We start from the raw sequence: 27,773 nt of genomic DNA on the forward strand, positions 1-27,773 counted from the left end.
CAAAAAGCCCCAATACGACTCATTCCCCTGCAGATTCACAGATTAGAAACCATATTTATGGTTTTGTTTTTCGGTTTGTGACATAGACAGAGGAGGAGAGTTGTAAAGTGGAAAGATATTAGCGGTCTTTGTCCACATTAGAGCCATTCTACATGCAGCTTTACCAGCAACATGAATGTCCTAGCCAGTGAAGTCAACGCTGCTCTCTCTAAGCACCCTTCAGTTTTCAAAAGCTCTTCAAAAACATCCCAGTTGTACTGTCTGACTGCTCTCCTCAACCCTCCACACACTAGCTGTCTATTAGTTAATTATGGAAGTGTAGGCATACTGCATATTTGTACTAAAAACATCCCAGTTGTACTGTCTGACTGCTCTCCTCAACCCTCCACACACTAGCTGTCTATTAGTTAATTATGGAAGTGTAGGCATACTGCATATTTGTACTAAAAACATCCCAGTTGTACTGTCTGACTGCTCTCCTCAACCCTCCACACACTAGCTGTCTATTAGTTAATTATGGAAGTGTAGGCATACTGCATATTTGTACTAAAAACATCCCAGTTGTACTGTCTGACTGCTCTCCTCAACCCTCCACACACTAGCTGTCTATTAGTTAATTATGGAAGTGTAGGCATACTGCATATTTGTACTAAAAACATCCCAGTTGTACTGTCTGACTGCTCTCCTCAACCCTCCACACACTAGCTGTCTATTAGTTAATTATGGAAGTGTAGGCATACTGCATATTTGTACTAAAAACATCCCAGTTGTACTGTCTGACTGCTCTCCTCAACCCTCCACACACTAGCTGTCTATTAGTTAATTATGGAAGTGTAGGCATACTGCATATTTGTACTAAAAACATCCCAGTTGTACTGTCTGACTGCTCTCCTCAACCCTCCACACACTAGCTGTCTATTAGTTAATTATGGAAGTGTAGGCATACTGCATATTTGTACTAAAAACATCCCAGTTGTACTGTCTGACTGCTCTCCTCAACCCTCCACACACTAGCTGTCTATTAGTTAATTATGGAAGTGTAGGCATACTGCATATTTGTACTAAAAACATCCCAGTTGTACTGTCTGACTGCTCTCCTCAACCCTCCACACACTAGCTGTCTATTAGTTAATTATGGAAGTGTAGGCATACTGCATATTTGTACTAAAAACATCCCAGTTGTACTGTCTGACTGCTCTCCTCAACCCTCCACACACTAGCTGTCTATTAGTTAATTATGGAAGTGTAGGCATACTGCATATTTGTACTAAAAACATCCCAGTTGTACTGTCTGACTGCTCTCCTCAACCCTCCACACACTAGCTGTCTATTAGTTAATTATGGAAGTGTAGGCATACTGCATATTTGTACTAAAAACATCCCAGTTGTACTGTCTGACTGCTCTCCTCAACCCTCCACACACTAGCTGTCTATTAGTTAATTATGGAAGTGTAGGCATACTGCATATTTGTACTAAAAACATCCCAGTTGTACTGTCTGACTGCTCTCCTCAACCCTCCACACACTAGCTGTCTATTAGTTAATTATGGAAGTGTAGGCATACTGCATATTTGTACTAAAAACATCCCAGTTGTACTGTCTGACTGCTCTCCTCAACCCTCCACACACTAGCTGTCTATTAGTTAATTATGGAAGTGTAGGCATACTGCATATTTGTACTAAAAACATCCCAGTTGTACTGTCTGACTGCTCTCCTCAACCCTCCACACACTAGCTGTCTATTAGTTAATTATGGAAGTGTAGGCATACTGCATATTTGTACTAAAAACATCCCAGTTGTACTGTCTGACTGCTCTCCTCAACCCTCCACACACTAGCTGTCTATTAGTTAATTATGGAAGTGTAGGCATACTGCATATTTGTACTAAAAACATCCCAGTTGTACTGTCTGACTGCTCTCCTCAACCCTCCACACACTAGCTGTCTATTAGTTAATTATGGAAGTGTAGGCATACTGCATATTTGTACTAAAAACATCCCAGTTGTACTGTCTGACTGCTCTCCTCAACCCTCCACACACTAGCTGTCTATTAGTTAATTATGGAAGTGTAGGCATACTGCATATTTGTACTAAAAACATCCCAGTTGTACTGTCTGACTGCTCTCCTCAACCCTCCACACACTAGCTGTCTATTAGTTAATTATGGAAGTGTAGGCATACTGCATATTTGTACTAAAAACATCCCAGTTGTACTGTCTGACTGCTCTCCTCAACCCTCCACACACTAGCTGTCTATTAGTTAATTATGGAAGTGTAGGCATACTGCATATTTGTACTAAAAACATCCCAGTTGTACTGTCTGACTGCTCTCCTCAACCCTCCACACACTAGCTGTCTATTAGTTAATTATGGAAGTGTAGGCATACTGCATATTTGTACTAAAAACATCCCAGTTGTACTGTCTGACTGCTCTCCTCAACCCTCCACACACTAGCTGTCTATTAGTTAATTATGGAAGTGTAGGCATACTGCATATTTGTACTAAAAACATCCCAGTTGTACTGTCTGACTGCTCTCCTCAACCCTCCACACACTAGCTGTCTATTAGTTAATTATGGAAGTGTAGGCATACTGCATATTTGTACTAAAAACATCCCAGTTGTACTGTCTGACTGCTCTCCTCAACCCTCCACACACTAGCTGTCTATTAGTTAATTATGGAAGTGTAGGCATACTGCATATTTGTACTAAAAACATCCCAGTTGTACTGTCTGACTGCTCTCCTCAACCCTCCACACACTAGCTGTCTATTAGTTAATTATGGAAGTGTAGGCATACTGCATATTTGTACTAAAAACATCCCAGTTGTACTGTCTGACTGCTCTCCTCAACCCTCCACACACTAGCTGTCTATTAGTTAATTATGGAAGTGTAGGCATACTGCATATTTGTACTAAAAACATCCCAGTTGTACTGTCTGACTGCTCTCCTCAACCCTCCACACACTAGCTGTCTATTAGTTAATTATGGAAGTGTAGGCATACTGCATATTTGTACTAAAAACATCCCAGTTGTACTGTCTGACTGCTCTCCTCAACCCTCCACACACTAGCTGTCTATTAGTTAATTATGGAAGTGTAGGCATACTGCATATTTGTACTAAAAACATCCCAGTTGTACTGTCTGACTGCTCTCCTCAACCCTCCACACACTAGCTGTCTATTAGTTAATTATGGAAGTGTAGGCATACTGCATATTTGTACTAAAAACATCCCAGTTGTACTGTCTGACTGCTCTCCTCAACCCTCCACACACTAGCTGTCTATTAGTTAATTATGGAAGTGTAGGCATACTGCATATTTGTACTAAAAACATCCCAGTTGTACTGTCTGACTGCTCTCCTCAACCCTCCACACACTAGCTGTCTATTAGTTAATTATGGAAGTGTAGGCATACTGCATATTTGTACTAAAAACATCCCAGTTGTACTGTCTGACTGCTCTCCTCAACCCTCCACACACTAGCTGTCTATTAGTTAATTATGGAAGTGTAGGCATACTGCATATTTGTACTAAAAACATCCCAGTTGTACTGTCTGACTGCTCTCCTCAACCCTCCACACACTAGCTGTCTATTAGTTAATTATGGAAGTGTAGGCATACTGCATATTTGTACTAAAAACATCCCAGTTGTACTGTCTGACTGCTCTCCTCAACCCTCCACACACTAGCTGTCTATTAGTTAATTATGGAAGTGTAGGCATACTGCATATTTGTACTAAAAACATCCCAGTTGTACTGTCTGACTGCTCTCCTCAACCCTCCACACACTAGCTGTCTATTAGTTAATTATGGAAGTGTAGGCATACTGCATATTTGTACTAAAAACATCCCAGTTGTACTGTCTGACTGCTCTCCTCAACCCTCCACACACTAGCTGTCTATTAGTTAATTATGGAAGTGTAGGCATACTGCATATTTGTACTAAAAACATCCCAGTTGTACTGTCTGACTGCTCTCCTCAACCCTCCACACACTAGCTGTCTATTAGTTAATTATGGAAGTGTAGGCATACTGCATATTTGTACTAAAAACATCCCAGTTGTACTGTCTGACTGCTCTCCTCAACCCTCCACACACTAGCTGTCTATTAGTTAATTATGGAAGTGTAGGCATACTGCATATTTGTACTAAAAACATCCCAGTTGTACTGTCTGACTGCTCTCCTCAACCCTCCACACACTAGCTGTCTATTAGTTAATTATGGAAGTGTAGGCATACTGCATATTTGTACTAAAAACATCCCAGTTGTACTGTCTGACTGCTCTCCTCAACCCTCCACACACTAGCTGTCTATTAGTTAATTATGGAAGTGTAGGCATACTGCATATTTGTACTAAAAACATCCCAGTTGTACTGTCTGACTGCTCTCCTCAACCCTCCACACACTAGCTGTCTATTAGTTAATTATGGAAGTGTAGGCATACTGCATATTTGTACTAAAAACATCCCAGTTGTACTGTCTGACTGCTCTCCTCAACCCTCCACACACTAGCTGTCTATTAGTTAATTATGGAAGTGTAGGCATACTGCATATTTGTACTAAAAACATCCCAGTTGTACTGTCTGACTGCTCTCCTCAACCCTCCACACACTAGCTGTCTATTAGTTAATTATGGAAGTGTAGGCATACTGCATATTTGTACTAAAAACATCCCAGTTGTACTGTCTGACTGCTCTCCTCAACCCTCCACACACTAGCTGTCTATTAGTTAATTATGGAAGTGTAGGCATACTGCATATTTGTACTAAAAACATCCCAGTTGTACTGTCTGACTGCTCTCCTCAACCCTCCACACACTAGCTGTCTATTAGTTAATTATGGAAGTGTAGGCATACTGCATATTTGTACTAAAAACATCCCAGTTGTACTGTCTGACTGCTCTCCTCAACCCTCCACACACTAGCTGTCTATTAGTTAATTATGGAAGTGTAGGCATACTGCATATTTGTACTAAAAACATCCCAGTTGTACTGTCTGACTGCTCTCCTCAACCCTCCACACACTAGCTGTCTATTAGTTAATTATGGAAGTGTAGGCATACTGCATATTTGTACTAAAAACATCCCAGTTGTACTGTCTGACTGCTCTCCTCAACCCTCCACACACTAGCTGTCTATTAGTTAATTATGGAAGTGTAGGCATACTGCATATTTGTACTAAAAACATCCCAGTTGTACTGTCTGACTGCTCTCCTCAACCCTCCACACACTAGCTGTCTATTAGTTAATTATGGAAGTGTAGGCATACTGCATATTTGTACTAAAAACATCCCAGTTGTACTGTCTGACTGCTCTCCTCAACCCTCCACACACTAGCTGTCTATTAGTTAATTATGGAAGTGTAGGCATACTGCATATTTGTACTAAAAACATCCCAGTTGTACTGTCTGACTGCTCTCCTCAACCCTCCACACACTAGCTGTCTATTAGTTAATTATGGAAGTGTAGGCATACTGCATATTTGTACTAAAAACATCCCAGTTGTACTGTCTGACTGCTCTCCTCAACCCTCCACACACTAGCTGTCTATTAGTTAATTATGGAAGTGTAGGCATACTGCATATTTGTACTAAAAACATCCCAGTTGTACTGTCTGACTGCTCTCCTCAACCCTCCACACACTAGCTGTCTATTAGTTAATTATGGAAGTGTAGGCATACTGCATATTTGTACTAAAAACATCCCAGTTGTACTGTCTGACTGCTCTCCTCAACCCTCCACACACTAGCTGTCTATTAGTTAATTATGGAAGTGTAGGCATACTGCATATTTGTACTAAAAACATCCCAGTTGTACTGTCTGACTGCTCTCCTCAACCCTCCACACACTAGCTGTCTATTAGTTAATTATGGAAGTGTAGGCATACTGCATATTTGTACTAAAAACATCCCAGTTGTACTGTCTGACTGCTCTCCTCAACCCTCCACACACTAGCTGTCTATTAGTTAATTATGGAAGTGTAGGCATACTGCATATTTGTACTAAAAACATCCCAGTTGTACTGTCTGACTGCTCTCCTCAACCCTCCACACACTAGCTGTCTATTAGTTAATTATGGAAGTGTAGGCATACTGCATATTTGTACTAAAAACATCCCAGTTGTACTGTCTGACTGCTCTCCTCAACCCTCCACACACTAGCTGTCTATTAGTTAATTATGGAAGTGTAGGCATACTGCATATTTGTACTAAAAACATCCCAGTTGTACTGTCTGACTGCTCTCCTCAACCCTCCACACACTAGCTGTCTATTAGTTAATTATGGAAGTGTAGGCATACTGCATATTTGTACTAAAAACATCCCAGTTGTACTGTCTGACTGCTCTCCTCAACCCTCCACACACTAGCTGTCTATTAGTTAATTATGGAAGTGTAGGCATACTGCATATTTGTACTAAAAACATCCCAGTTGTACTGTCTGACTGCTCTCCTCAACCCTCCACACACTAGCTGTCTATTAGTTAATTATGGAAGTGTAGGCATACTGCATATTTGTACTAAAAACATCCCAGTTGTACTGTCTGACTGCTCTCCTCAACCCTCCACACACTAGCTGTCTATTAGTTAATTATGGAAGTGTAGGCATACTGCATATTTGTACTAAAAACATCCCAGTTGTACTGTCTGACTGCTCTCCTCAACCCTCCACACACTAGCTGTCTATTAGTTAATTATGGAAGTGTAGGCATACTGCATATTTGTACTAAAAACATCCCAGTTGTACTGTCTGACTGCTCTCCTCAACCCTCCACACACTAGCTGTCTATTAGTTAATTATGGAAGTGTAGGCATACTGCATATTTGTACTAAAAACATCCCAGTTGTACTGTCTGACTGCTCTCCTCAACCCTCCACACACTAGCTGTCTATTAGTTAATTATGGAAGTGTAGGCATACTGCATATTTGTACTAAAAACATCCCAGTTGTACTGTCTGACTGCTCTCCTCAACCCTCCACACACTAGCTGTCTATTAGTTAATTATGGAAGTGTAGGCATACTGCATATTTGTACTAAAAACATCCCAGTTGTACTGTCTGACTGCTCTCCTCAACCCTCCACACACTAGCTGTCTATTAGTTAATTATGGAAGTGTAGGCATACTGCATATTTGTACTAAAAACATCCCAGTTGTACTGTCTGACTGCTCTCCTCAACCCTCCACACACTAGCTGTCTATTAGTTAATTATGGAAGTGTAGGCATACTGCATATTTGTACTAAAAACATCCCAGTTGTACTGTCTGACTGCTCTCCTCAACCCTCCACACACTAGCTGTCTATTAGTTAATTATGGAAGTGTAGGCATACTGCATATTTGTACTAAAAACATCCCAGTTGTACTGTCTGACTGCTCTCCTCAACCCTCCACACACTAGCTGTCTATTAGTTAATTATGGAAGTGTAGGCATACTGCATATTTGTACTAAAAACATCCCAGTTGTACTGTCTGACTGCTCTCCTCAACCCTCCACACACTAGCTGTCTATTAGTTAATTATGGAAGTGTAGGCATACTGCATATTTGTACTAAACTACTAATTGAGTATTATACAGATTATTTGATGTGTTTTACTTAGTTATTGTTTCATGGTTAAAGTTGGTTAGACCTGCAGTCTGTTGCATGACTCTGCAGCTTGCAGACAGTCTTCTCCTCGTTCCCCCATTCTGCCTCTGTGTGACTAGTCTGACTGACTCAAACTTCCTGTCATATAGTATTTCAACTGCACATGTCCCCTGTGGGTGGTCATGCCATGCTACACATCAGGGAAATGACTGTATGTATGAATGATTAGAACCCTGATGGTAAAAGTCCCATGCCTGAGCCTGTTTTCCATCCCCTGTCCACTGGTATCAGAAAACAAAATGGTGGTGATATATTGGCGAGTGTTTAATGGTCACTGTGACACGCGGTGTAAATCTACTCAGTCCCTCAGTGGCATGAAGAGTTGGGGGTCCAGGAAGTAAAATGAATTGGAATTTCAGTGTACTTCCTGAATTGACTGAATAAAAAATGTAATTGGCCCTAACTCTGATGGCATGCCCTAGCAGTGTCTTGTCAGTCTGTCAATCAGTCTGTGTGTCATGCTGGGGTCATGGTGGTGGACGGTAATTAATGAGTGTCTGTTAAACAGTGAAATGTGATCCCAAATTAGAACACAGAGCCAGTGTGGAGGCACACGTTTTCATTAGCCCAGGAGACAGGTGTGTGTGGTCAATATGGTATCCTCTGAAAGGATAGCCATTCAGTCAGGTTTGCTATAAGGCACAGATGATAAACTCAGCTATTAATGAGATTTACTGCAGACACTTACCTGCCTGCCTTCTCGTCGGTGCTGAATCAAATGAATGGAAAGCAATAAAAAGGAAGATAATGGAAACAAAGATGGAAAATAAATGAACAGAAACAAATAAAAACAAATAGAAAATCATAGAATAGAATGCTGGTTTTGCTTGTCTCAGATTTGACATGTGTCGTCTTGTCAGAGCATCCTTGGTGAGTCTGATTTAATATTGAAAGGGAATTTGTGAGTTCCACCACAATCTAAACAGTAGACACACATTGTAACGACATATTTCATATGAATGTGTAAATATATGATTGTTTTATGGAAATGTCCCTCACACTAAGGGACATTTTCCCCCCAGTGGGAATTGCCACTGAGAGAGCAGCAGAAAACCTGGTGAGATTGAGCAGTTCATTTGATTGGCTGTGTTCAGCTGGCGATGAGGCGAACACTCAAGAGGTGCCCGTTAATAGGCGTTTTACGACTGATGTTGGAGGAACGGTCTCTCTGCTCAATCTCTGCCTTACAAAATGGTCATTGTCATAGCCTCGTTCTATTCTTAGTCAAGCGATAATGTGTTTTTACACAAAATAATAAAACTGTCAGTTTTCAGCTTGCTGCCTGTTTCCTTTAATGTCAGTGATGAGACATTTGAAGCAAGGGAAGGAGTGTTGTACTCTGAAGATGTTGACCGTCACAGTCTCTCTGAAGGTGAACATGTAAAGCAGTCTGTCTTTTCTTACCATATGGCAGTTTAGTAACACACACACACACACATTCAGTGATGAGACAATCCAAGGTTAATTAACATATAAACATGGAAATACAGGTGCACTTTATGATCCGTGTTTAAACACCGTCATGCACGTTTCAAGCTAGAAATGAAAAGCGCATAAGAGTACACAAATACATACAGGGGCAGAGAGTACACATATACATACAGGGGCAGAGAGTACACATATACATACAGGGGCAGAGAGTACACGTATACATACGGGGCAGAGAGTACACGTATACATACAGGCGCAGAGAGTACACGTATACATACGGGGCAGAGAGTACACGTATACATACAGGCGCAGAGAGTACACGTATACATACAGGGGCAGAGTACACATATACATACAGGGGAAGATAGTACACGTATACATACGGGGGCAGAGAGTACACGTATACATACAGGGGCAGAGAGTACACGTATACATACGGGGCAGAGAGTACACGTATACATACAGGCGCAGAGAGTACACGTATACATACAGGGGCAGAGTACACATATACATACAGGGGAAGATAGTACACGTATACATACGGGGGCAGAGTACACATATACATACAGGGGCAGAGAGTACACGTATACATACAGGGGCAGAGAGTACACATATATATACAGGGGAAGATAGTACACGTATACATACGGGGGCAGAGAGTACACGTATACATACAGGGGCAGAGAGTACACGTATATATACAGGGGCAGAGAGTACACGTATATATACAGGGGCAGAGAGTACACGTATATATACAGGGGCAGAGAGTACACGTATACGTACAGGGGCAGAGAGTACACATATACGTACAGGGGCAGAGAGTACACGTATATATACAGGGGCAGAGAGTACACGTATATATACAGGGGCAGAGAGTACACGTATACATACGGGGCAGAGAGTACACGTATACATACAGGCGCAGAGAGTACACGAATACATACAGGGGCAGAGAGTACACGTATACATACAGGGGCAGAGAGTACACATATACATGGGCAGAGAGTACACGAATACATACAGGGGCAGAGAGTACACGTATATATACAGGGGCAGATAGTACACATATACATACAGGGGCAGAGAGTACACGTATACATACATGGGCAGAGAGTACACGTATACATACAGGGGCAGAGAGTACACTTATACATACAGGGGCAGAGAGTACACGTATACATACATGGGCAGAGAGTACACGTATACATACATGGGCAGAGAGTACACGTATACATACAGGGGCAGAGAGTACACGTATATATACAGGGGCAGAGAGTACACTTATACATACAGGGGCAGAGAGTACACGTATACATACAGGGGCAGATAGTACACATATACATACAGGGGCAGAGAGTACACGTATACATACATGGGCAGAGAGTACACGAATACATACAGGGGCAGAGAGTACACGTATACATACAGGTGCAGAGAGTACACATATACATACAGGGGCAGAGAGTACACATATACATGGGCAGAGAGTACACATATACATACAGGGGCAGAGAGTACACATATACAGGGGCAGAGAGTACACATATACAGGTGCAGAGAGTACACATATACATACAGGGGCAGAGAGTACACATATACATACAGGGGCAGAGAGTACACATATACATGGGCAGAGAGTACACGTATACATACAGGGGCAGAGAGTACACATATACAGGGGCAGAGAGTGAACCTGAATCTTATTAAAGTCCAACTGAAACCACCATCTCTCTATCCGTCTCAACCTCATATTGGCTATTATGTCACGGTTCTCATTGAAAAGACATGGAGTTAATTGGATGTAGTTATATTTCTACTGACAACCAGCTACTGTCAGTGTCATGCCAGTGTCATCCTGTGTGTTATTGTACCCCGGGCATTTCCTCCAAGGGCACACAGCCAGGGAATAATGCCTGGGGTAGTGTGTTTCTCCACTGATTTCGTGGTCTACCTCCATCGAACCGTACCGATCAACCTTTCAATTCTACAATTTCCTGGCATGGTCAAAAGCACTTAAACGTTTCTCTCCATCTGTTTACCCCATCTCTCCCTCTGTCCCTCCTCGTTCCCTCGCTCCCTCTCCTCCTCTCCATCTGTACTTGTGTCTGTTTGTCAACCTCTTTTTCAGTAAATGTGTCTTGTCGCTCCCTCCCTCCCACCCCCAGGCTGGGCTGGTGTCCCCTTGTCCCTCCCACCCCCAGGATGGGCTGGTGTCCCCTGTGTCCCTCCCACCCCCCACCCCCCACCCCCAGACTGGGCTGGTGTCCCCTGTGTCCCTCCCCTCCCTCCCACCCCCAGGCTGGGCTGGTGTCTCCTGTGTCCCTCCCCTCCCTCCCACACCCCACCCCCAGGCTGGGCTGGTGTCCCATGTGTCCCTCCCACCCCCAGGCTGGGCTGGTGTCCCCTTGTCCCTCCCAACCACAGGCTGGGCTGGTGTCCCCTGTGTCCCTCCCTCCTCCCACCCCCCACCCCCAGGCTGGGGTGGTGTCCCCTGTGTCCCTCGCTCCTCCCTCCTCCCACCCCCAGGCTAGTCTGGTGTCCCCTATATCCCTCCCTCCTCCCTCCTCCCACCCCCAGGCTGGGCTGGTGTCCCCTGTGTCCCTCCCTCCTCCCACCCCCCACACCCAGGCTGGGCTAGTGTCCCCTGTGTCCCTCCCTCCTCCCACCCCCCACCTCCAGGCTGGGCTGGTGTCCCCTTTGTCCCTCCCTCCTCCCTCCTCCCACCCCCAGGCTGGGCTGGTGTCCCCTGTGTCCCTCCCTCCTCCCACCCCCCACACCCAGGCTGGGCTGGTGTCCCCTGTGTCCCTCCCTCCTGGCCCTCCAGTCTGGGTTAATGCTGGGGGCAGCACCAGGACCAGGACCGGGGCTGTAAATCAAACAGGCTACAGTATGTGTGGACGGGGAGGGACTGCTTTAAACCCATTCTATTACACTTGAACTGTAATTTAAAGGAGCCCAAATGTTCACTCTATTTCTCCTCACAGGATGTATTTCCCGGGACTGTCGGCTATGAAATAATGATAATTGTTTTTAATGGGAGACTAGAGGGGGAACATAGAGGTAGCTACTGTGGTGACTTGCCACAGAAGAGATATATCAGGCTGTTGGGAAGCAGTAGTGTTGATTGGAGTTGGGCTGAGGAATTAGGAGGAGATTGGTTCCTCTACCTGACCATCCATCATCAGGGCTTTAGGTCTTCAGGTGACACTGGATACGAAAGGCATCGTGAGAAAATATATATGGGTATCAAGGACAGTCCTGTAACTATAAGGGACAATGTTACTGGTAGCAATGTAAAGAATTGGTCTGTCAAATGTCAATATGTATGCGTGGTGTTTGTGCTCTTAACCTCTGAGCAGATGGGTTAGCCATGGGTTCGATTAAGTTTATCGTAGATGGACTTAATTCGTTTGAGAAAAACGGTTATTGATTTCTGTGATAATCTGCTGCCTTTTCCTCCCCCTGATGACTCAATGTAATCAGTCAATCAGTCAATATTGATTGGTGAAGCCTTCCCTCTCACAGTAGCCATGCATAAAAAAACACATTACTGCCTACCACAAGACAACATGCACATTAAATCAACTGGTGAATCTCTGTACATTCCCTAGAGGAATAACCCATGTTATGGCTGTATTGTGTTGGTCAACTGTTGCTCTATAAATCCCAACATCTCTACTCTGTCTCTCCACAGATCACCTTCTTCATGCTGCTGTCGGCGGTATGTGTGATGCTCAACCTGGCTGGCTCCATCCTGTCCTGCCAGAACGCTCAGTTGGTCAACTCCCTGGAGGACTGTCAGCTGGTGAGAGACCAGTGCCCTGCCCCTCTACCCCCTCTGTCCCCCCTGCATGTGCCCTATCTCTCCCATCTACAGGGGCCAGTACTGGTTCCCTATTGTTAAAGGAATTTCATTCCTATATGTTCATCAACCAATTCAATTAAAACACTCTGCCCATTTCTAAGAATTTGTAAGATACTTATTTGCATAAAATGGACAGAAACTAGTCTCAAAATCAATCAATAGTGTTTATTCTCAAGAGTACTGATCATAGTACAATTTACATCAGGTTATATACTAAAAATGACATCATAGGTTTTAAAATGTCCTTCCTCCACTCTGATACAATGGCAGTATAGTTCACAAGCCTTCCCACATTGTCTACCACCTGTTAAATAATCTACTACTAGCCCAAGGTCTCTCCCCTCCCTGGGTAGAGACAGGATGTCCTGTAAGGAACACAGCATTCTAGCCGGTCTGACGATAACTCCATTCGTTTCTAACAAGGAACAGACAGTCTTTGTTCTAATTCTTGATTATAATTACACACATTATATTCAGTACTATGATTATAATAAGATTCATACATCCATACAGTAACATAGTAGTATTCTGATTAGTTGTAGTTTTAAGCTAAATGTATACATAATTTAGTCATTATTCATCAAAATCCCATAACACCTATCTCTCCCATCTACAGGGGCCAGTACTGGTTCCCTATCTCTCCCATCTACAGGGGCCAGTACTGGTTCCCTATCTCTCCCATCTACAGGGGCCAGTACTGGTGCCTTATCTCTCCCATCTACAGGGGCCTGTACTGGTTCCCTATCTCTCCCATCTACAGGGGCCTGTACTGGTTCCCTATCTCTCCCATCTTAACAGGGGCCGGTGGATGCGGTGGGGCCCCTGTTCATATGAAGGAGGTGTGGCACCTGGTGTTGAAAGGCCCTAGCCTGTCTGGGATCTGTCAGTCTCACACACCAGTTTAATCAGTCTGCAGAGCCCCGCCCCACCCGCCCAGCTCACAGTAAAAATGAATCTTAACACCAGCCACTCCCACGTCCTTCTTAATATTAGGGCTCAGTGCCGTCTGTCTGTCTGTCTGATTACCCACTGGAGCTCATAGTTTAATTATGAAGAAAAACATAATAATCTGCCGTCTGGGGAGAGCGAGTGCTTTCAATTTGTCTGCTGTCTGCGGCAGGTTTCATTTCTGTTCCCGATGTCAGCCGGCATGGCAGAACGTATGTGTTAGGATCAGGCTTGGGAAGGAGTTGCGTACCTCATACTTCCATAGATTACATGAATCTACAGACTCATGGCAAGAGTAAAGTTCCTAGGTCAACTATGCTGTTAGGGCCATAGAAAATCACAGTTCTCAAAGTCCTCTAAAGGGGCTTTCTCTGTAAAAGAAAAGACTGAAATCCATACATTCTGGACCCATTTAATTAGTGTTTAATAAACTATAAATAATGAATAGCTTTTGGGGGATTAAAAATGGAAGCAAATATTTGAATACCGTACTTCTCTACATGGCTCCAGCTCTGAATAGCGCAATGTGCTTGTATACTGTGTATTGTGTGTGCTGAATGGATGGCTATGAAGGGATTATTTATAGCAGAACAACAGCTCAAGCCCCTAGCCTGCCTATTCTGTTCTGTGACCACTGTGTTGTGTGGGGTTGTATCAGCACTGCAGTCAGCGGCGGCTCCACAGGATATCCTGCATTCCCTTATCCAGAATATGGCCCGTTGTACCATCTCTCTCCCCAGCTTCAGTGTGCCCCAGCACCAAGCACAGACAAATCCAGTAGCACAGACCCAGTAGCACAGACAGACCCAGTAACACAGACAAACCCAGTAGCACAGACAGACCCAGTAGCACAGACAGACCCAGTAGCACAGACAGACCCAGTAGCACAGAGAGACCTAGTAGCACAGACATTCCCAGTAGCACAGACAGACCCAGTAACACAGACCTAGTAGCACAGACAGACCCAGTAACACAGACAGACCCAGTAACACAAAGAGACCCAGTAGCACAGACAGACCCAGTAGCACAGACAGACCCAGTAGCACAGACAGACCCAGTAGCACAGACAGACCCAGTAGCACAGACAGACCCAGTAGCACAGACAGACCCAGTAGCACAGACAGACCCAGTAACACAGACAGACCCAGTAACACAGACAGACCCAGTAACACAGACAGACCCAGTAGCAGGAAACGCAAAGACAACTAGGCTCTAATTATATTGATTCTTTGCCAAAAAATGAATCTTATCTTATCATTTTAGAACATTGCAAATAACACAAATCTGTCAAGCAGAAAGGATAAGAGGAAAGCGAATCATCATAGTAGTTAAACTGAGGATGGTTCTCCTCACATGACTGCTGTTGGTAATTGCACTGAGGATCTGCTATTCTAGCCACATTAATCACATGGGAATTCTAATTTAGTTGGTCTAATCAATTAAACACTCTGGCATTGTTTGCTGGCTTTGCAGTGGATACATAAACACTGCTGGGCTTTATTGAATTCATTTCCATTCCTTATGCAGTAATAAGAGAGCGTGAATAAGTAAGGATTATCTATTATTCCATCCAGGCTCCTGAGGTGACCTTTCTCCAGTTAGCTGTAATTCACCTGTACAGTCCATCCGACTGGGGTATTTCATCACCATCAACAGCCAATGTCATATTCAACTGCCTCCATCTTGCATAGTGAATACATCAAAATAATGTATACATTAAAAGTCCAGAAATGTCATATAGAGCTGTTGACTCAACTTGAAACCTATCTTTGTAAATGGTATTATTCCTGGTGTGACGTAATAGTTTACTGGACCTGGTCACACAGAGAGTGTGTCATCAGTTTTAGCATGGCACCACACCCCTCCTTGTGACACACTGCCTAAGCCCTCTCCTTGAATCGTGTTTTACTTATGCCCAATGTAGCTTGGCGTGGCATTACATCTCAAGACGCTTGTCAGCATGTTTTAGGCCCGCCATCAACAGTAGGGACGGGTGACACGAGTTGTGATGTTGGGTGTTGGGCCCATAGAAGGGAGGTTCTGGGAAGAGGAACGATCTGCAGAGCGGAGAACCAGACTTCTTTCTCAGGGACTTCGTTGTAAATATCCTTTGCTATTCTGATGTTATTGTTTTTAAATATGGGATTTAACCTGTATGTATTGTGATTGCTGCAAAATGAATTGCATCATTGAGGACAGTGAGGTTTTCTGAATCTGAACGTGATGGAGGGATGAGGGAGGATGTGACAGGCATCACTAGTGCCCTGCACATGATGTACACTAAAATCCCCGTCAGGACTGCTGGCCTACCTGATAGAGTTCCAAGGTATGGCGAGGAAAAAGCAGTAGCATTCCCTGGGCATTCTCTGGGCATTCCCTGGGCATTCTCTGGGCATTCTCTGGGCATTCTCTGGGCATTCTCTGGGCATTCTCTGGGCATTCTCTGGGCATTCCCTGGGCATTCCCTGGGCATTCTCTGGGCTTAGGTGAGGTGCAGAATCTGTTCAGAAGGCATAACTAGTTTAGAAGGCATCCCACATTTTTGGCAAGGATCAACCTCTTTTATGCAGTTTCTTTCTGAGTAGAATAATTTTTCAAGGCTTCTGGAACGGAAAGCAGGAACCAGAGCAGAGCAGGTGTTTGTGAACTGGAAGGCTTTGCTCCGTTGGTGGGGGTGGTTCTAATGAAAAACCACTTGTCTTGGATGCATGATGGGTCCTATGTGGAGTGCTCATGTGACTAAGGCTGGTGGATTACCACTCCGGTTGTGTCTAGTGACATCAGACGTCCAGCTCACTGTTTCACGCGCCGTTTCACATCCAAAACATAGAAATCTGCAGAGGTAGAGAGCTTGTCATACACTGCACCATTAAATGAAAGCAATGCATGAATGGAATAGCAAAATGGAAACAACACTGCAATGGCTGTACTGCTCTGCTGACTTAGATATTCTGATCTAATTGTTCATTCATATGGCACTGGCATACTGCAAGACCCCCTGTGTGTCCATCTAGTCATCATGTACACCATCAACACACAAGTCTACTTCCTCCAAGGATCTCCACAGTGTGAGAGAGAGCGAGAGAGAGAGAGCGAAAGAGAGATAGGGAGAGAGACATAGTGAGAGAGAGAGAGCATAGAGAGATAGCAGGAGAGAGATAGCGAGAGCAGGAGAGAGATTTGCCCTGTAGAGCTTGTGTTGCTCATAGTGTGTTGAGTATAGAGCCAGACTATAACAATGGTCCAGAGATCTGTCATTTTCACCAGCAGGACATCACTACTGCTGACTGAGTGATTAGCATACAAGACTAAATGCCTCTCCCCAGTTCCCTTTACTACTGTACATGGCTCCTTGGAGACCATACATACCCCGCTATGACTGAAATATTAATGGACTTCACTCCCCCATACAATTAACCCATGATGGGTAGGTTCAGGTCCCGCCTCCTTACAATCTGGGTCACATAGTTAGTCGTTGTAGCAGCACCTCAAGATCCTCCCCCTGTTAACTCTGCCTTACAACTCACAGTGTTAAGTCATCCTCCTGCACTGTAGATTCCTCCGTTGTCATGTTAGAGAACGACACTCTTAGAAAAAATGGTTCTTCGGCTGGCCGCATAGGAGAACCCTTTTTGGTTCCAGGGAGAACCCTCTGTGGAAATGGTACGACATGGAACCCAAAAGGATTCTACCAGGAACCAAAAAGGGTTCTTCAAAGGGTTCTCCTATGAGGACACCCGAAGAACCTTTTTAGGTTTTAGATAGCACCTTTTTTTTCTAAGAGTGTATTCTGGCAAGGAAAGTATCAGAGCGGGCAGAGACAAGAGGTGCAAGTCTGATCTCCATCATAGAGAAGCATTAAGATTCTGCTTTATGCAAAGGGAGGAAGAGAGGACTAGGATGTGTTGTAACATTATTGAGTGTGGGAAAGAGTACAGTGAGTTCTCATTGATATCCAATAGCCCCTTTGATATCCAATAGACCCTGTCCTTTCTCTCCCCCAGATCAAGTTTGACAGTCATGGTGTGTATGTGTGTGTGTCCTTTCTCTCCCCCAGATAAAGTTTGACAGTGACGGTGTGTGTGTGTGCTGTGAACTGCAGCACCAGAGCTCCAGCTGCAACAACCTCGGAGAGACGCTCAAACTGAACCCACTGAGCGACTGCGACACCATACGCCAACACCTCAAGGTGGGTGGACGTGAGAGAGTGTGTGTGTGCGCATGCGTGTGTGTGAATAGACAGTTAAAAATATGTTACAGCATTTCTTCTTTTGATGTGTAGTCTATAGCCTCATTCTATGGAAATGATTCCTATTATGTTATGTTGTTTATATAACTTGATCCTCCGAACCTCTTCAAGCTGAAATATTCTCCTACTCTGTACTGATATTCCTCTTTGTAATGAATAACAAGTCATGGGAGCTTAGCTGATACACAGACAATGTAAAACACAAGTGGAAACTTATAGGCTCGTAATAGAACAGGAAATTGAGAATGGCAACCGCATTTGTCTTCTAATCCACGCATAGCTCTTAGTCATATTAATTGCATGGTCTGTCAGCTTGGCTTTGCCAGTTCGTTCAGATCATGATCTCTGGAGATGATATAAACTGAAAAGCCTTCTGTCGGCATGGTGATCTATATGCCACTACATCTTTATTGGATTACAGTGTTCAAATGCTTTTCATTTCATGCCACTGATTGATTAGAAGACATTGATACCTAAATAAAAGTCCCTTTAAAATGAAGTATGGGTATGAAAGAGGAAAGATCCAACCCTGTTAGTCATCATGATCATAGACCATTAAAAAGATGTCAGAATGGACACTATAAAACTGTATTATGTGCTAAGGAAGTCAGACCGGGTGAGTTATGTCAGATGTCACATAAGGCAATGGCCATCGCGGCTCTCCATTATCCTCTGTCTAGATATTAATATTAAGTAATACTGCTGCTGTCTGCCGAAACGTCCCTCCAATACACAGCCTAGATTGAAAGATTCTACTTGACACGTCAGTTGCATGCATAGAATGTATGTCACCACTTTGGCGTATCAATGTAGTTCACAGTTAACTACCCATTTCAAACCAGAACAACCATTTTTTTCTGTAAAAAAACAGAATGGGTTCATATCCCCATAGATATTTTAATACTTACACCCCAAAGTATTGGTTTCATTCACAGTGCTTCCAATCACATGTTCCTCTTCCTGAATTGTTCTTGTCATTGCCCAAAGCCATGAGTAATGAGTGTGGAACGAGGATTCAGTTAATTTGTGGATTCCTGAGTGAAGGCGGGGTGTGTAACCTTGGCAGTGGAGCTCCTGACCCCAGCCTGACCCCAGCCTGGCTCCAGGTACGCAGGCAGGGCTGTTGTGTTCAGGGAGGTTCAACTCTGTATGAACACCTTATTAACAGCTTCCTTCAAGGTATTGTTACAGTTGCTACCCTGACATGATTTACCATGTCAATATGCAAATGTTAGTCGCCAGGGAAAACACACACAAGTAATATTTCTTCTCACATCTGCGAGGCAGATGTATACAACACAGCTGCAACACAAATGCGCTGTCTGTGTTTTAGGATCGCCCAAAACCAATGAAAATGGAACAATAATATGTAGTTGTATTTTTGGTTTAGGAAGATATGATTTATAGTGTGTTGCCACGGCCAAAATGCATGTGTTCATTTCTTTCACAGACCTATATTTCCTGCATTGGTTTTCCTAATTACCTTGGTAGGAAAAGACAGAGCTTTAATTACAAGATACGTTGTGTACATTTTCACCTATACATTTTTCAATGATTCTCAATCCAATAAAATACAGGCAATACAGGGGCCTCCCGAGTGGTGCAGCGGTCTAAGGCACTGCATTTCAGTGCTTGAGGTGTCATTATAGACCCAGGTTCGTTTCCAGGCTGTGTCACAACCGGCCCGTGACCGGGAGTCCAATAAGGTGGCGCACAATTGGCGCAGCGTCGCCCCGAGTTTGGGGAGGGTTTGGCCGGGTTTGGCTTTATGTGGCTAATCGCGCTGTGGCGACTTCGGTCTTCAGTTGAACGGTGTTTCCTCCGACACATTGGTGCGGATGGCTTACGGGTTAAGCTGGTGGATGTTAAGGGGCGAGGTTAGATTGGGTCCTGTTTCGGAGGACAAATGACTCGACCTTCGCCTCTCCCGGGCCTTTTGGGCAGTGATGGATATCAAATCAAATGTATTTATATAGCCCTTCGTACATCAGCTGATATCTCAAAGTGCTGTCCAGAAACCCAGCCTAAAACCCCAAACAGCAAGCAATGCAGGTGTCGAAGCACGTTGGCTAGGAAAAACTCCCTAGAAAGGCCAAAACCTAGGAAGAAACCTAGAGAGGAACCAGGCTATGGGTGGCCATTCCTCTTCTGGCCGTGCCGGGTGGAGATTATAACAGAACATGGCCAAGATGTTCAAATGTTCATAAATGACCAGCATGGTCAAATAATAGGTCTGGGACAGGTAGCATGTCCGGTGAACAGATCGGGATTCCATAGGCACAGGCAGAACAGTTGAAACTGGAGCAGCAGCACGGCCAGGTAGACTGGGGACAGCAAGGAGTCATCATGCCAGGTAGTCCTGAGGCATGGTCCTAGGGCTCAGGTCCTCCGAGAGAGAGAGAGAAAGAAAGAGTGAAAGAGAGAATTAGAGAGAGCATACTTAAATTCACACAGGACACCGGATAAGACAGGAGAAGTACTCCAGATATAACAAACTGACCCTAGCCCCCCGACACATAAACTACTGCAGCATAAATACTGGAGGCTGAGACCGGAGGGGTCAGAAGACACTGTGGCCCCATCCGATGATACCCCCGGACAGGGCCAAACAGGAAGGATATAACCCCACCCACTTTGCCAAAGCACAGCCCCCACACCACTAGAGGGATATCTTCAACCACCAACTTACCATCCTGAGACGAGGCCGAGTATAGCCCACAAAGATCTCCGCCACGGCACAACCCAAAGGGGGGCGCCAACCCAGACAGGAAGATCACATCAGTGACTCAACCCACTCAAGTGACGCACACGGGCGGTTCGTTGCTCCAGAGCCTTTACGTTCACGTTCACCTTCACACTCCTGTGCCAGACTACACTCAATCATATGACCCACTGAAGAGATGAGTCTTCAGTGAAGACTTAAAGGTTGAGACCGAGTTTGCGTCTCTCACATGGGAAAGCAGACCATTCCATAAAAATGGAGATCTATAGGAGAAAGCCCTGCCTCCAGCTGTTTGCTTAGAAATTCTAGGGACAATTAGGATGCCTGCGTCTTGTGACGGTAGTGTACGTGTAGGTATGTACGGCAGGACCAAATCAGAGAGATTAGGTAGGAGCAAGCCCATGTAATGCTTTGTAGGTTAGCAGTAAAACCTTGAAATCAACCCTTGCCTTGACAGGAAGCCAGTGTAGTGAGGCTAGCACTGGAGTAATATGATCAAATTTATTGGTTCTAGTCAGGATTCTACTAGCCGTATTTAGCACTAACTGAAGTTTATTTAGAGCTTTATCCGTGTAGCCGGAAAGTAGAGCATTGCAGTAGTCTAACATAGAAGTAACAAAAGCATGGATTAATTTTTCTGCATCATTTTTGGACAGAAAGTTTCAGATTTTTGCAATGTTACGTAGATGTAAAAAGCTGTCCTTGAAACAGTCTTGATATGTTCGTCAAAAAAGAGATCAGGGTCCAGAGTAACGCTGAGGTCCTTCACAGTTTTATTTGAGACGACTGTACAACCATTAAGATTAATTGTCAGATTCAACAGAAGATCTCTTTGTTTCTTGGGACCTAGAACAAGCATCTCTGTTTTGTCTGAGTCTAAAAGTAGAAAGTTTGCAGCCATCCACTTCCTTATGTCTGAAACACAGGCTTCTAGCGAGGGCAATTTTGGGGCTTCACCATGTTTCATTGAAATGTACTGTGTAGCTGTGTGTCATCCGCATAGCAGTGAAAGTTAACATTATGTTTTTGATTGACATCCCCAAGAGGTAAAATATATAGTGAAAACAATAGTGGTCCTAAAACGGAACCTTGAGGAACACCAACATTTACAGTTGATTTGTCAGAGGACAAGCCATTCACAGAGACAAACTGATATCTTTCCAACAGATAAGATCTAAACCAGGACAGAACTTGTCCTTGTAGACCAATTTGGGTTTCCAATCTCTCCAAAATAATGTGGTGATCGATGGTATCAAAAGCAGTACTAAGGTCTAGGAGCACGAGGACAGATGCAGAGCCTCGGTCTGATGCCATTAAAAGGTCATTTGCCACCTTCACAAGTGCAGTCTCAGTGCTATGATGGGGTCTAAAACCAGACTGAAGCATTTCGTATACATTGTTTGTCTTCAGGAAGGCAGTGAGTTGCTGCGCAGTCCTGTGCAGACTCAGGACAACTGAGCTTTGTAGGAATACGCAGATTTAAGCAGGAGTCCATAATTTGCTTTCTAATAATCATGATCTATTTATTAAAAGAAGTTCATGAATTTTTTACTGCTGAAGTGAAAGCCATCCTCACTTGGGGAATGCTGCTTTTTAGTTAGTTTTGCGAGACAGTATAAAAAAATACATTTCAGATTGTTCTTATTTTCCTCAATTAAGTTGGAAAAATAGGATGATCGAGCAGCAGTAAGGGCTCTTCGATACTGCACGGTACTGTCTTTCCAAGCTAGTCGGAAGACTTCCAGTTTGGTGTGGCGCCATTTCCGTTCCAATTTTCTGAAAGCTTGCTTCAGAGCTCGGGTATTTTCTGTATACCAGGGAGCTAGTTTCTTATGAGAAATGTTTTTAGTTTTTAGGGGTGCAACAGGAAATACACGTATGTAGCATTTAGAAACACTTAGAAGTCATTATATTCAATATAGCCAAGACTCATGAAGGGTATTTTTATTCTTTGCTTTATGATTGTAGGATTTCATGTAAATGTATATGCTATGCACACTAATCTTTCTTCACAAAGCAACAGCATGATTTCGCACAGCAACAAAACAGCAATAACATTCTACCAGAAACTCCACAAAACATACCATTGGGATTTTCAAAACTTGGATTCCAGTCTATACTTTTTATTTCACATTATGCTTTTGATGAGACTGGACAATGACATGTACAGTACATATTCAATGCCTAGATCTCAGTCTATTTTTCCTCTCTCTCCTTAAAATTCTAAGTGAAGCTCAAGAATGATTCATTCGGCATCCTCTTCTCTCTATTCCTTTCCCCGGAGTGAGCCATTCGAACTCACCATGGATGCCGGTTTGTTTGGTAGATTTGATGCACAAGGTGATGCAACACTGCAAAGAGAACTGAATAATGAAATAGGCTACGCTGAATGAGGACATGGGTCTCCTGTGACTCCCAGTATCTGGATTGGGTTTGTGTGACTAGCAAGGCATGGAACAGGAACATATCCCAAAAAGATGAGGAGAAATCAGCTGTGTCAACACCTCAAACAAGAAAAGGAAAATAAACAAAAATGTCTCCTCTTTGAAAATGTTTATACTGAAGTACCAATCTCCATGTATTATTCACCTCTCTAGGTACACAGGAGCATCTCTGCCAAGCTAGCACTTTGTTCCCAAGTGTCAAATAAAGGGACTGAGTCAGAACTAATAACATCCTGTATGCGTGTTAGGGTTTGATCATATTAGGCCAGACAGGGAAGTGATAGAACATAGTTGAAGACCAGAAGTGACAGATTTGCCACTTGTTTGACCTATAGGTCTGTCTACACTGCTTGTCAAATCTCTCTCCAAAGCTACAATGACATTATTCTATACTCTGGTACTAGTATGTATAGTTGTAACGATCTGGGCGTAGTGGGTGCGGAGGCAGAAAGTTCAGGATAGCGTTTATTACGCACAGGGAAAAAATAGCGCTCGCCAAGAATACCGGGCGCACAATAACAAATGCCCAACACAATACGTACTGCCACACAGAAACACAGTGGGAAAAATAGTTAAGCCCACACGAAGAGCAGGCGGGCCTATCGGCTTAAATAGACCAACTAATCAACCTCAACAAGGAACAGGTGAAACTAAACAGACAAAACAAACAGAAAAGGGAAAAGGGATCGGTGGCAGCTAGTAGGCCGGTGACGACGACCGCCAAGCGCCACCCGGACAGGGAGAGGACCCTACTTCGGTAGGAGTCGTGACAATGGTAAATATCACTAGGAAATAATACTGTGTTCCAAACAAACATTGTTCATCCATAATAGCCCTCCATTGTCTGTTTGAAAATGAAAATAACGTATTTAGTCAAATACCATGGTAATTTGTGGTCTTCACTGTGCTTAGCTCAGGCTGTGCATTTCTCCCTATTCAGTATCCACATGATCAGATGGCCAGAAGATAGCTATTAGAAAAAGCACTGTATGGATGAGGACACTTCCCGGCTTATTATTTCACCTTGAAGTCTAGCAAAGTAACAAAGAAAAGCAACATGGAAGGAAATCAAGAGCCTATTTTCAGGTTGCATGGGGTTCAATTTCGCTACTATGCATATTTATTCTTGCTGAGAATTCAATAAATCAGCTTATGTGAGTGCATAACCTTGGAACACAGACACCTCTTCAGGAGGCTTTTATCACTTTACCCACAGAGACTAGGAAGAGAGATGGTTCCCTGTTGAGTCATGCTTCTTTACAATGGCGCTACTATTGTTAAGCTGTGTTGAAGTACTCAACATACCAACCTTATAGGAGATGTCTTTCGGGACAAGAGTTGTTCTTGACATGTGACCTGAGCATCTGGGCCTTAAGCCATGCAGTCCTATTATATCACACCTCAGCAGTAGAAGGCACTGTTTATGGTCTTGGTTGGTTACCATTGGCCGTGATGTTCTATTTCACAGTGTTTCTGGTAGGCCCCTCCTCATTCCCTTCTCCTGTCAGTCTCCAGAGAGGCAGGCATTAACTTTAAGCTGCGTGCTCATCACACAATGTGTTTCTCAAAGGGACTGAGAAAGGATCTGTTTCACTGACTCGGGACCTCACCTGCCAAATGTAGGCTGTATCTGTGAAAGGCTGTGCGAGTCTCTAGCTCTCTGGTCGCAAAAACACCAAGGTTATCAGAGATTTCACCTGTCATATCAATGGGAATCCATTGCTATAACCTCAACTATTTTCAACATCGGTTGCTTGCCAATGGTGAACACATGTCAAAATAAATAGAGAGCTTGGGTAAATGTCAAACTCACACAATTTCATTTCTTTCAAGACTGTTCCTGTGGTTGTAAGCAATGCTGCTGACTCGGGGTTCAAAGCAGCCAGTCTGGGCTGCAGTTAGCTAGCTGTCTGTAAACAGGATTTTATGACCTGAAGTGTCAGGGCCGGCAGGGATTCATATTGCTTCATTCCCACATGGTTTAATGTGTGGAAGAGGATGGCGCTGCAGGAAATGCAGTGCTGAGCTATGAGGGTGACTGTGTTCCTGGTTGGATCATTCTCCGATTTAAGGGGTGATTTGCTGCTGTTATGATGTACTGTATCCGTCCTCTGCAGTGCTCCCCTGCTAGCTAGTCCCTGCTGTGCTGTGTCGCCATGGTAATGACATCACCATTGTCTTGTGTCACCTTCAGTCCCTCTCTCATTCATTTGTTCCCTTCCCTATATATTTCTCTCCTCTCTTGTGTTCTCATGCTGTAATATTTGCTTAGCTGTCCTCACTGTGGCTCAAATGTGACTCCCTCCCCCTTCCCTCTCTCCCCCTTCCCTCTCTCCCTCTGCCCCTTTCCTCTCTCCCTCTGCCTGGGTCCTGTAGGAGCTCCTGTTTAGTGTGTGCGCCCTGAATGTCATCTCCACCATCGTCTGTGCCCTGGCCACTGCCATGTGCTGCATGCAGATGGTCTCCACTGATGTGCTACAGATCGTAAGTAGTGTGACAGAGAACACAATGGACACGTTGTCTCTAACTCTGTCTGACCTGGACTCAATGAGACTGATCTATAGCCTTATGGAGAGCAGCTCTGAACCATCATGAAAGGTAAACACGCCTGGCCTTCTAATGCTGGCTTCATCATTCTCCCCCTCATTTAGCGGTAGTAGTACCAGTAGTATTGTAGTACCATACAGATTTGGAATAAATTGTCTTCAGTCTGACCATCTTAGATAATGTCAACAGAGATCATGAAGGGCACCCATCCCAGAACAATTCAGAACCTCCACATCACGAAGGGCACCCATCCCAGAACAGTTCAGAACCTTCACATCACGAAGGGCACCTATCCCAGAACAATTCAGATCCTCCACATCACGAAGGGCACCCATCCCAGAACAATTCAGAACCTCCACATCACGAAGCGTACCCATCCCAGAACAATTCAGAACCTCCACATCACGAAGGGCACCCATCCCAGAACAATTCAGAACCTCCACATCACGAAGGGCACCCATCCCAGAACAGTTCAGAACCTCCACATCACGAAGGGCACCCATCCCAGAACAGTTCAGAACCTTCACATCACGAAGGGCACCCATCCCAGAACAATTCAGAACCTTCACATCACGAAGGGCACCCATCCCAGAACAATTCAGAACCTCCACATCACGAAGGGCACCCATCCCAGAACAATTCAGAACCTTCACATCACGAAGTGCACCCATCCCAGAACAGTTCAGAACCTCCACATCATGCTAAAAATCAGAGGATTTGAAGAAACCAATTAAAGGGGAAATAATGATTCTTCTCCCTCACTGTAGTTGGTAATATGTACACCTTAAAAGGAATGCTGTCCTTAAAACGACCCTCTCGCATTACAAGGGAAACAATGACTGTGCCCAAAACCTAAATGCTTTGCTGTCATCAGGGAAATCAATGTGGCGGAGTGCTCCCTTTGCCCTTCAGAGCAATGCTCTCAGCCCATTTAGAATGACTTTCCCAGATGATTGGTGGGCTGTAGCGCCTTCATAGCCACCATTAAAACAAAGCGATACTAGCGATACCATGTCTGCACCCCATTAATATCTCTAGGCAATTTTTTACAGGGGAGAAATAACGTTTTAACATTCTATACAAGAAGGCTTTGTATACAGTTTATGAGCTGAGCTGTAAATTGTGTGGCCTCTTAGATGGGTATATGACAGATAAGCCCAGGGTGGGAGATTGATAGAGCTGAATTATATTAGTGAGGCAGGAGTTTGGGGCTGGACCTGGGGCAGATACAGGGGCTGGGACTGCCTGGCGTTGATGTAGGGGTTAGCAATGGGACTGTTGCAGAGGCTAGAGTGGAGGCTGCAACCTACTGGAGCAGTAGAGGATTAGTTTCATCTCGGAGCACAAGGTGGCAATGCAAGACATCACTAGTGATCCCAGCTACACAGTCACCGCACAGGCACAATGAGCTACGGGACCAGACGCTTAAGAGCAGGACAATATGTTTGATTTTACACCTGGTTCAGTTTCTTCATCTTTTGTGGCAAGAAGAATATTGCAGAACAATACATTTTGTAAGCTAAACTGATACAGATCACAGTCATTTGGTTGGTAAGGGCAAGGTTTTACTGTTTAGTCAGAATTTCAATGAGAGGTTTTCATGTCTTTGTCCTTGACTGATAATGAATATATCTATATAAACTTTCAATGCTTTTCTTGTATGACACATGATTGATGGCAGACGCAAAGCGACAGATGGGCACATTTTTCAAAGTCAGATTTAAACTTCAAAGTAGACAGGCTGAACTGCAGTGCGTCCCGAATGGGAACTTCTCAATGGCACGTCGTCGTCTGGTTGTGAGCAGGAGGAATGTGAGACACGCCACTGTTTTAAAAACACAGACCAGGAGAGATTAAAGTGGCCTGTACTGCCGTAAGGTCACAGGAGGGTGAATGACAAAGGACCTGTCTCCTCCTATT

The 27,773-nt window shown here is 44.1% G+C and overlaps 1 protein-coding gene across 3 annotated transcripts in view; it reads left to right on the top strand.

Annotated features, from left to right (window-relative positions):
• The window catches only part of LOC110506438 (protein FAM189A1), a 173,998-nt gene that overhangs the window by 134,139 nt on the left and 12,086 nt on the right, over positions 1-27,773 (top strand). For 2 of the 3 annotated variants that reach the window (XM_036963964.1, XM_021586041.2), the window contains exons 3-5: positions 12,773-12,883; positions 17,949-18,080; positions 25,683-25,790. In XM_036963964.1, coding sequence (XP_036819859.1) covers positions 12,773-12,883; positions 17,949-18,080; positions 25,683-25,790 — 351 coding nt within the window. The remainder of the gene's footprint in view (positions 1-12,772; positions 12,884-17,948; positions 18,081-25,682; positions 25,791-27,773) is intronic. The other variant, XM_021586042.2, reaches the window with a different exon arrangement.

The sequence above is a fragment of the Oncorhynchus mykiss genome, chromosome 26, assembly GCF_013265735.2.
Source record: "Oncorhynchus mykiss isolate Arlee chromosome 26, USDA_OmykA_1.1, whole genome shotgun sequence".
NCBI lineage: Eukaryota > Metazoa > Chordata > Actinopteri > Salmoniformes > Salmonidae > Oncorhynchus > Oncorhynchus mykiss.